Raw genomic sequence first — 12,005 nt, 5'->3', positions numbered from 1 at the left:
AGAAATCTTTATATCTTGACTTTTTTCTGGACTGTGTTATTTCATAGCAAGGATCATGGATTAATTTTTGTAGCTTCTGCATTTCTCTTTCCCCAGCCCCACAATCTAGTACAGTGTGACATTTGGTAAACAACTAATTTATTCTTTGATAAAAGACAGAGTAAATATAACTCTATGCTTTTAAAGATAAAATTATTCTTCCAGTCAAATTATAAGTGAAATTGAAATGGTCTCTCATTGGCATAATATGAAGCTATTTCCTAGTGTTAATTAATTAATAAATTTTGTATTTAATTATAATTTGATACTTCCCCAAATAAATATTGCACACCTGTGTATTTAAGATCATTGACTATTATAATTGCAGTAGTAATTTATAGAAACTGCATTGACAGAGATCAAAATCAGTGAAGACGAGAAGTTTTTAAGTATTCAACAAGTTATAGCCCTCAACATATAGTTAATTTTCCAGTCAGTTTTCTTACATCTGTTTTTAGATATATCATTATACCTTTCTTGCTGTATTGTCACATGTGTATTATATATATCTCTAGCTATTAGTTTGAATCTTGCATTTATAATTATTAACAGATTTTAATTCATAGTGTTTATAAAAATGAAATATTTTAGCTTTATAATTAGCATTTTCATTTTACTTTCTTTTGTTCTTCCAAGTTCATATGTTGTACATAAAGTGACTTCAGGCTGTATATTCTTCCAGACTAAGTCAAATATACTATTAAAATATGTCATGAACTTATGATATGGGTTTAACATTAATTAATAAAAGTGAAAAGAAAGTTGCATTTTTAAGATGCAATTTTTTTTCCATTTAGCCTCAAGGAAATAGATATTCAGAAATAATTAGCATACTGTATACAGTTTTAAATGCATCTAACACACTGAGATTCTTATAATTTTAGGGGTCGGACTGGAAAAATAAGAGTGCAGAGTCTGAAGATTGGGTTGATCTCTCTCTCCAAAGGTCTCTTAGAAGAAAAATACAGATGTATGTAAGACCTTTCTTATACCAATAATGTTTTTAGTAATAATAATGATAATAACAACTTATTAGAGACTTACTTTATATGATTTGCTAGTAATAATAGCTCCTTTTTTTTTTTTAACCTCGATTATACATGCACGAGGCTAGACAAAGGGTGTCAGTGCAAAGTGATGTGAATTTGTGTGAAATGGAAAGCTGATTATAGGATCAAGATGTGAGGTGCATTGATGGAGTAAGAACTGACTGCAGATTGTATCTCATTTAATTCATAATTGCCCCATAATGTAGGCATTGTGATTTCCATTTTCCAGCTGAAAAAAATAATTCTTGGGATAGGTTAGAAATCTCGTCAAGGCTGTAGAGACAGTGAATCGTGGGGCTAGAATTAGATCGTAGATATTTCTGACTCTAAAGCCCAAACCTTTTCTATTTCCGTATATTTCCAATGCTTAAGAAAATCAGCATGGACTAGAACTGTTATAGTCAAACAGTGAGACAAATAATTATATTTTATAGTATAAGAAAATAAAGTGATATATTTTTTAGTCTCGTTATATTTGTTCTTATTCACCAAATAAATCAGTGGTGACCTTTTAGCTGTCAGTTAATGAAGGGCATCTTGACATTTGGAAAGGGACAGGTTCGGGAGCCAGGGAGACCTGCCTTCGAATCTCAGCTCTACCACTTAGTGGCTGCTGGATGACTCTGGGCAGGTTACACGATTCCACTGAATACCGACAGCTAAGAGGTAGTAATAAGATTCCCATTTCACATTCCAGGGAGCTGAAATTTAGTGAATTTTCTTCAACAAAGAATGAAGCTACTAATTCTTGCTTTGAAAGCAACTAGAGATCATTATGTGAAAAATACCTAGAGATAGCAGTTGTTGAATAAATGGTAGCAATTGCTGCTATGTCTCCAAACTCTTAATTACTGTAAATTTTTTTTTTTTTTTTTTTTTTTTTTTTTTGCTATACGCGGGCCCCTCACTGCTGTGGCCTCTCTCCCTGCGGAGCACAGGCTCCGGACGCGCAGGCTCAGCAGCCATGGCTCACGGGCCAAGCCGCTCGGCAGCACGTGGGATCCTCCCGCACCGGGACACAAACCCGCGTCCCCTGCATCCGCAGGTGGACTCCCAACCACTGCGCCACCAGGGAAGCCCCACTGTAAATTTTTTTGATTTAATTTTATCCATAAAATGTGAGTAAATTGATCCTGCCATGCATAGCCTCATATGATTCTGTACAGATATATCCATACCTTCGAGGGAGAGGGAGAGGGATATTTCATGAATAGAGAGATACCAAAACCAGGAAAATATTTGATCCCAGGTCCTATAAATTTTAGGTTCTTCATCTTCTGTGAACATACATATATTTTAAAATACTTTTATTTTCTGGGATGACTGTGAAGCAATTTGTTTTTGAATTCCAGGGCTAGATCGTGGCGGCTTGTTTTTTTTAGATAGTTTGACAAGAATGTCAGCGAAAATGAAACGAAAAGCTGATTGTAGGATCAGAAGGCGAGGTGCCTTGATGGAGTCAGAACCTAGTAAGCCATATGTAGAAAAAAGCTTTGCACAGGCTTCTGCCTGGTGGCACTTTATCTAGAATTTAAATTGTCTTCAGCATTATAATTGTCAAAAGATATAATTTTCAAAGCAAAAAAGTTATTTCTATAATGAGTGGGAAAGAAAAATGTTAATGAAAACATCAGTGTTTCAAATTAGAAAAGGACTTTAAAAAAAATCAACTGTGATTTGGGGTTTTCATGTGTTCCTAAAAGAATTTAGGGTTCTCTGAAAGTAACAATTATGTTACGCTGCTCAGCTTACTCTGAAAAGAGTGCAAAGCCAACCTCAAAGTTTATCATGAATCTTATTAAAATGCAAGGGTGATCTGTTTTTCTAGATCAACGATACCTCCTGCCTGTGTTTTTCAAGCTGATTATTGGAGTAATCTGAGGCCAGAAGAAAGAGTTACAACATGATGGCTATAGTTTTAGAGCAAAAACCAAATTCTATGCAATATACAAAAAAATGTCTTTTATCTACACACATACCTTCACACGTATTTCTGAGGCATATAATTTTTCAAATGAAGAGGTATTTCAGCATACATGTACTCATACACTCGTACTACGGTGGACACTCTTTCTACAAATGTCGGGAAACAATACTCTGTATAATTCCACATCGAACTTTCAGATTATAGCAGGGGAAGCAGAAGCCCTGCAATGAAAATTTCTGATATTTAATTTAATCTATGAAGTATGCCATTTAGAACTTAATTAAATAAGAAATCTTTGGGTTGAAATCTTTAAATCTTTCCTCAGAGTACTGAGACTCTGGAAATATTCTGGGGTTTTGTTTTTCTTTTTACTTTGAGGTCCTTAGCAACTCTGATTCCAGTTTTGATTTCCCTAATGGTATCAGAACACTTCCTCATTATTACTTTCTTTGTCGGAATTAATATTCAAGACACTTTACTCTCCAAACTCAATGGCAGAGGTGCTATTCTGGGTCAGTTGGTATCCAACTGAACGCTGATTTTGCAATGGCTTACGTCAGTGTCTTTACCCCGGTGACACCTTCTTTTCTCTTCGTGCCTTTTTGAGAATGTCCCTTGATTAGGTTCTAACAACACGCTGGCCTTCCTGCTGGTAACTCAGTGGCTTCCTTGCCTCATCAGCAACACATTTACAAAGATCCTTTTGAATGGCCTTTTGCATCTCTTCTGTGATTACTTATTGGAACTTGGGTTTAGATTGGAACATTCCTCTGATCCATCCACACATCATGATACTCCTTTTCGTATCTGACTGTAACATCAACATGTGAACTTTCATAAGAATTCAGAAATATGTCAGCATGTTAAGGAGTCTTTTCTCTTACGTTTCGTGTGTAGTTTTACGTAAATAGTGGCATAGTAGTATAGCTGTCTTCCTCAAAAGAGGAAAGCTGGGCATGATTGATGTTGCTGAATATGTGCACTTCTCTCTACAGATTATTATTATTCATATGCATCAACTTTGTATTGACTTAGGAGGCCTCTTCTCAGGAACGGGTTTACAATGAGAATCATAATAAGAATCCTGGATAAATACTTTCTGGCTATGATAGTCTTATTTTTGACAAATGAAAAGAAGCAAGTAGAACTCTAACCATCTTAGAGAACAAATGATAATAAAAATTAAATGTATTTTTATTGAATTTGCTTTCCCAATGTATGCTTATAATTAAAGTCATATTTCATTATAATTACTGTGTCAGTATCACTGAGCTTGGTTTAGTCGTTTGAAAGTTGACAGTGTTAGATCTAGCCTTATTTCCTTAAAAAAAAAGGGAATGATACCTTTTGATCTGATATTCATTTATCAGGTATTGTTTGAAAATGGTTTTTAGTATCCAATAAATATTTACTCCCCATTCTTTTTTTCTTGGAAAACTTCACATGAAAACCATTTAGAATTCGTGTGATTTTGAATTTTTAGAACTTGGAAATTTCTTTCCAAAAAGTATTAGTTTCTATAATGAAGTGAATTGTTTTTACATGAAATTTCTCCCTACTCCAAAAGTAACTTATTTGAATATATTAGCTTTGTTGCTGGAAATATGGTAATAATTTTCATCTTCAAAATACTGCAAGTGATGAAAAGAAGATAAGCCAATTCTAGAAGGAAGAAAAGAGTTTTTATTTTACTGAATCAAAAAACTTTTAAAACATCTTTTTTTTTAATGAATAGAAAAGCCTAAGAACTGTGTGAAAGTATGCATGAGTTTTCATTAAGTCCTTTACATTTGAATTAATGTATTTTATTACATGAAATGATGTAAAAAAATAATTTTTATCGCTAATAAGGAACAAGAGACTGATTGGGCCTAAAAAAATAACCCCTAAAATTAAAGACACCTCCTTATACTGTTTAATGTTTCTTATGCAAAATAGATTTGAGTATAGAAATCTTTAAAAGAAATTAAAATATATATGTTCAATGAATATTGAATTTAGGAGTGAATACAAAAAGTTGATAAACAAATCTTTTAAAATTTGCTACTTAAGATACATTCATTCCTTTAACAAGTCATAAAGAAAGCTTCTTTTTAGCTGTCTGTCTTTTTCAATCAGAAGGGAAACCTTATAGAGACCACTGAATGAACCCACATGCATACACTGGACCATTTAAAAAGGAAATTTGTATTTATTGGTCTGTTTATATGTATTTACATACTGCAGTAGATCGTTTTAGGAAACATGTAGTTAACCAGTTCCTGATTACAAATATGCAGAATGTTAAGGTTGTCAGAATTCAGGCGACAACTAATGTAATTCACGTCCCCATAAGTTTTTTTTTAAATCTACGTCGTTCATTCCACATAACCAAAGGTATATTTTACTTAAAATTCCAGAATAGGCAGATGGAAGTTAACCTCTTGCCTCTCCTCCTTGTAGATCTCTTTCAGGAAGTGGCTGGGCCCACAGAAATGTGTGACCAGAGACAGCTTGGCCTGTTACTTCATGATGCCATCCAGATCCCTCGGCAACTGGGGGAAGTAGCAGCTTTTGGGGGCAGTAATATTGAACCCAGTGTTCGCAGCTGCTTCCAACAGGTAAACGTTCATGAAGGCTCACTGGTGTATAGAATGTGTGGGGAATGGTATTGAGGATATTCTGAGAAATGGAACAGGGGACTTGGGCTGGAACCAGGTGGTGGAAGACGCTGGTACCATCCCAGTAAGTTTATTTTATTTCTTAAGGCACATTTGATTCAAGGAACAGCAACCACCTCAAGGAGACTTACTGTTCCTCAAGGGTTAAAACCTCAAATCTTTAACATGTGCCATTAGATTGCTATGATTTGGCCCTACTTTTGCCGCAGCCTCATCTTGTACCACTGGTCCCCTTGAGCTTTCCAGCCGTGCTGTTCCTTCATTCCGGCCCTAGTGCCTTTGGACATGTGCCCTCTGTTTAGAATGTTCTTTCTTACCCTCCACCCACAAACTCCCTTGACATTGCTAATCCTTATTCATTCTTTAGATCTTCCCTTAAATCTCACATCCGCTGAAAATCCTTCACTGACTCCTTCAGATGAGGTTATGTGTCCCTACTATATTCACCTGAATCTCCTCTGCCTTCTTATCATGCTCATTAAAATTGATAATAAAAACATACTGAATTATATAATTACTTGTTTAGTGGTTTTTTTCTTTTATATAAACCTAAGCTCCATGAACAAGGGCTGTTTCTTTCTTTTTACTATTGTATCCCTATGTACAGTGCCTTGGACATCATAGCTACTTAATAGATGTTTGCTAAATAAATGAATAAAAATGCCCTGACCTCCTTGTAGGCAAGATTTTTTTAAAATGTAAATTAAAGATGTTATTGAAATTGTACTCTTTTCTTTGAGAACATATGTACAAAAGGAGAATGATGTACACAAGTTTTATACTGATCTAAGTTACTGATATTAAACTGGAAAAGCACGTTAGTTTCTTTTTTGATGCTTACCATATAGAAAAGCATTTTAGAAATGCTTCTACCGATGTTATAAGTATGCATAAAGTACAAGCCTACAGATATTTTGCCAAGGCATGTCTAGTGATTTATCATTGCTGAGGAGAAAAATGCTCACACACACCATCTCTTTAAGAAGAATTGATGTTATGGTTTATTACATTTTATAATGGCCCTTTTTCTTGTTTTAGAGATACAAAAATACCAAGTGAAAATTCTAAATATGATTCTCATATGTTCTGGTTCATAGAATGACCTTGACAACAGCAGGAGAAGGACATTGGTATGAATTTAACTTTGCACAAGTGAAAATTACTTAGTATTAAGATTTAGAGAGAGACCAAGACATTTCATACAATTTATCATTGATACATTTGGAAATCCTGCAAAGTATATTCATTGTAATGTGCTCCTGCTAGGATGTAACAGGACTGGAGCAGGACAAAGAGATAACAGTTTTTATTGGCATTTATAATGGCCTTCAAGTTTAGGAAGTTATCAGTGAGTCTTTTTTTTTTTTAGTGAGTCTTTACTTTCTCAGATGTTTACTGTTTTAGATGAATGAGTTTTATAGTTTTAAAATATCTATGTGAAGAGTACCTAGAGCTGTGTGGGTTTTGGTTTTGTTTTTTAAATCTAAGTCTATTAAGGTATTGGGATTATTTTTCTTCTTCGTAATGACAATTTCTTCTTTTTCTCTTTTTTTAGAATTTTTTTTCCCTTGAAGAACCTTAAATATTTAGTGAGTTAACTGACCTAGAAAGAGTTATATAAACTCTGTTTTTACTTTTATACAGATTTTCAGACGATTTTGAAGCAACAACACCTGTTGCAATTTAAATGAAGACATTTTCTTCACTTTTAACATTTTTGTTTCTTCACCAGAATAACAACAAGCCAGAGATAAGTGTGAAAGAGTTTGTAGACTGGATGCATCTGGAACCACAGTCCATGGTTTGGCTGCCGGTTCTACATCGAGTGGCAGCAGCTGAGACTGCAAAGCATCAGGCCAAATGCAACATCTGTAAAGAATGTCCAATTGTTGGATTCAGGTAGGCTGATTTACTACCAGTGGTGGTAGGAGGCTATTTTCTGTTTGTATAGTTTCAGTGTATGCCCATCATTCCTTCCCACTTATACCCATTTGGGGGTTTGCCTCCTGAAGAAATGGGATGCTTTTAGCACATTCAGTCCATCTGAAAATGGCATTCCCTCAAAAAGCCAATACGTGAAGCTTACTTTATTATTGCTATTTATACTGTTTTGCTCCAGAACCAGAGATCTTTCTGAGTTTCTATTTACATAGGTTACAGAAGTGTTCATGCATAATAATTGCATGACTCATTATACATATATGACCCTGATGGAATTTGGTGATTTTCTAAGACTTTGGGGTCAAACTTGGTAAGCAGGAGTTTAGCATTTAAATACTAACTGAGAAGTAATCAAATGACTTCCTGTTTCTTCGGCCAAGTTTGGCGTGAAGTACATTAACCCGACTTTCACACAAGAAGCCTTTGTCAGGGAATTTTGAAACTCATTTTTTATTGATGTTATAAGTGATATTTTAAATTTTGATGTCAAAATTTAAATTTTGATGTCAAGCTAATAAACATAACTCTTTTTTCTTCTTTCATTTTGCATTCACATTCAAACATTACAGAAAATCTTCTAACATGGATATTTGTCTTCTCATTATGTTGAAACAGATGAAAACATGTTTTAGAGACTTCAACTACAAAAATTTGCTTTTTTTCTCACTTGGGAGGTGGTTTCCTTAATTTCCTTTGTGAAATTTAAGATTCTCTTTGTTCTGATTTGGAGCTAAAATACTAAATAAGCAAATTCCACATTTGTAGCCAATATAACTTTTATTTTGATGGTGATTTGGATGAATGAAATTCCTTACCACAAGTGAGTGTTTTGGACTATATAATAGGCTTTCAAGCCAATGAATTTTCCTTTCTTCTCTCTAGGTATAGAAGCCTAAAGCATTTTAACTATGATGTCTGCCAGAGTTGCTTTTTTTCGGGTCGAACAGCAAAAGGTCACAAATTACATTACCCAATGGTGGAATATTGTATACCTGTGAGTACTGAGCCAGTGTTTGTTTATTTGGTTTTGCTTTAACATATTGCTTTTGAATTAGCTAGTGTCTAAAAGTATTCAGTTTATTTAGACTTAACTTTATTTGGAAAAGAATCCCTTTCAAGATCACTTAACCATATATTTTTTGTTGCTTTGTTTTCTTTTAAGCAAATACATTATGTTGAATTTGTTAGCACAGACAACTATACTTCTTTCAGAAAAATTAATTTATTAAATTTTATTTTCATCTGTGTTTTAATATTAAACGTAGCATTCTTGGTAGCAAACTCTTGTGGTACGCGGGCCTCTCACTGTCGTGGCCTCTCCCGTTGCGGAGCACAGGCTCCGGGCGCGCAGGCTCAGCGGCCGTGGCTCACGGGCCCAGCCGCTCCGCGGCATGTGGGATCTTCCCAGACCGGGGCACGAACCCGCGTCCCCTGCATCGGCAGGCGGACGCTCAACCACTGCGCCACCAGGGAAGCCCCAAATCCCACTTTTTCACAAAAACAGCTTAACTCTAACTTTGTGTGTGAAATCTTCCCAAATTCTTCTAGCTTCCCCTCACCAAAACACATCATTCTGTGGCCTCTAACAGTAGCCCCTACTTTACCAGTTAGTACTTGATTCCGTGTGATCTTGTATTGTTTTCTGTGTTGGTGTTTTTGCCTCCTCAACTATCTTTTTAATTCCTTGGGACAAGGATGACTCATACTTTTCTTACTATGCTTAGTTAATTCTGGTACATAATGTGCTCATATCTGACATTATAAATACTATTTATAGAATATTAAAGCTGGAAAGAGTCTAAGAAATTAACTCATCCTTATTTTTTTAAAAAAAGACTAAGTCTTAGAGAAGGTAAGGATTTGCTCAAAGTTAGTGTCTTGGATTTAGTGGTTTAACTCCATTTGGGGAATTTTCTGTATGCTTGCGGGAATATTATATTTGTTGAGTACCTGTTATATACCAGACATTTTGCTGGGGACTAGAGATACAGAAAACATATAATGAAAGAGAAAAAGAGGTCTTTATGTGGACAGATTCAACAGGACTATATATTTTTTTTTGAAGAATAAGTAAGCTTATGGAGCAAGATAATATTTAAATTTTTTTCTTGTTACCTGTGCACTGTATGTTTGAATTCTGGGATTAACATTTATTCTAAAAATAGTTACATTTTATATTAAAGATATGTAAGTTTCCTTTTTATTGGAATAAGAGTTTATGATCATTTAATTTCACAGTGAAAATTACCATAATTGGATCTTTTTTTTTTAAGTCTATATTCTCTGTTTTAAATAACCAAATTTAATTCAAATTAGAAGCGTTTTTATATGGTAGGGCATAAAGTAGATAGTTCTTTAAATTAGAGAGCGAGGGTGATGAATTTCACATATGACTTATAAGAGTTCATGCAATTGCTGACAGTGAGAGAGAGCTGGATAGGGTTAAATATGCATGAAAAGGGAATGCTACTGGGGGGAGGCATGAGTCACCAAGAGGTGAGTAAATTGACTGCTCCATTGCCACAAGAGTGCAGCTGAGGTTGGTTGGCAAGGATTTGCAATCCGTGACTCCATCATTGCTCAATGGCTTTGAAATTAAAAGATGGTAGGTACGATTGAAGGCCACGGGCTTCACAATTCAAAGGTGTTAATGGTACTGGGATTTATTTGGGCTATCCTCATGTTGAAGAAACCAAAGGGGGTTGAGGGGCTAGAGATCAAGATGATGGGGGCAAGAATTAGGAGTAAGAGGCAGAAGGTTTGAGTTAGTGAAAGTTTTTTCCAAGTTAAAGATTTGGGATTGAAAGATGTTTTGAGTTATGATGAAGCCTGACGTGTGGGCAGACCCCGGTATGTGATAGAAGTGGGACATAGGAGGTTTTGGAGATGAGATGGTGTTTAGAAGATCATCAGTTTGTCTTTAGAAGTGACAGATGATAGCGGCCTCTGGCCAAGTGCTGTCAAAGGGGAACGGATAGGCATATCGATTTTAGTAGATGTTAAAGCTGAGGCTAAGGGGGAAATAGTGTAAACCTCCTTTATTCTTGGCCTTTGATTTTACAGCCCATGATGGAGAGGATTGTAGGGGAGATAGTGTTATCATGGGAGTAACAGTACTCATCTCGTTCATAACTGCAATATGAAATTGCAGTTATGAACAACATGTAGGGGAATGTGTTCATAAGTAGGCACAGAGTCATGCTAACAGCTAACAGGAAAGAAAAGTAATTAGAGGCTGTATGCATCTGCTGAGGGGCAGTGGCCCAATCCATGTAGGAAAAGTGGGGAAGTGGGGAAAGTCAATAGAGAGAATACTTACCCATTGGTAAATATAGCTATCAGGAACTGAAGCATTAGTCCAGATAAGAAGATGGTTTGAGAGTCATGTTAGCTCAGGTAGAAGGGATGAGATATTTGTAAAATTTTATTGCTAGAAAGGTCAGCAACGTCAGCTACTCCCAGCATTCAAATTGTTAGGGATGGAATCATTGCAAAATTCTCTGCTTATGAACTGAGTTTGGACAGGACTAGTTTGTTCTGAGAGTTTCGTTGAGATTTTGGTGAGAAGAGAGGAGGACGGGAAAAGCTTATTAAAAGTTAACAACACTTAAAACAGATTGTATTGCATTTTTGCAGTTTTTAAACAAGTGCATGTTACTTTTTTTTTTTTTTTTTTTTTTTTGCGGTACACGGGCCTCTCACTGTTGTGGCCCCTCCCGTTGCGGAGCACAGGCTCCGGACACGCAGGCCCAGTGGCCATGACTCACAGGCCCAGCCACTCCGCGGCATGTGGGATCCTCCCGGACCGGGGCACGAAGCCATGCGCCCTGCATCGGCAGGCGGACCCCCAACCACTGCGCCACCAGGGAAGCCCACATGTTACTTTTAAAGTATCAGGTTCAAGTATGTTCTTGTCAATATTGGTTAATATATAGGGATATAAAACAAAATTTCAACTTCTGGGAAATTAAATGCATAAACATTCGCATTATAGGGGTCCCAGAAGGAGAAGAGAGAGAGAAAGGACCCAAGAAAATATTTGAAGAGATTATAGTTGAAAACTTCCCTAACATGGGAAAGGAAATAGCCACCCAAGTCCAGGAAACGCAGAGAGTCCCATACAGGATAAACACAAGGAGAAACACGTCAAGACACATAGTAATCAAATTGACAAAAATTAAAGACAAAGAAAAATTATTAAAAACAACAAGGGAAAAACAACAAATATCTTACAAGGGAACTCCCATAAGGTTAACAGCTGATTTCTCAGCAGAAACTCTACAAGCCAGAAGGGAGTGGCATGATATACTTAAAGTGATGAAAGGGAAGAACCTACAACCCAGATTACTCTACCTGGCAAGGATCTCATTCAGATTCGACGGAGAAACC

General features: G+C 35.9%; 1 protein-coding gene across 6 annotated transcripts in view; it reads left to right on the top strand.

The window, feature by feature from the left end:
• The window catches only part of UTRN (utrophin), a gene marked incomplete at both ends in the record, with an annotated part of 495,417 nt that overhangs the window by 435,955 nt on the left and 47,457 nt on the right, over positions 1-12,005 (top strand). For all 6 annotated transcript variants that reach the window (XM_082855593.1, XM_082855592.1, XM_082855591.1 and 3 more), the window contains 4 exons: positions 924-1,009; positions 5,458-5,615; positions 7,408-7,574; positions 8,499-8,610. In XM_082855593.1, coding sequence (XP_082711719.1) covers positions 924-1,009; positions 5,458-5,615; positions 7,408-7,574; positions 8,499-8,610 — 523 coding nt within the window. The remainder of the gene's footprint in view (positions 1-923; positions 1,010-5,457; positions 5,616-7,407; positions 7,575-8,498; positions 8,611-12,005) is intronic.

Source organism: Leucopleurus acutus, assembly GCF_964270905.1.
Source record: "Leucopleurus acutus genome assembly, chromosome: 15".
Classification (NCBI taxonomy): Eukaryota; Metazoa; Chordata; class Mammalia; order Artiodactyla; family Delphinidae; genus Leucopleurus; species Leucopleurus acutus.
The sequence above is the reverse complement of the archived record's forward strand: the minus strand, read 5'-3'. Positions and strand labels throughout refer to the sequence as shown.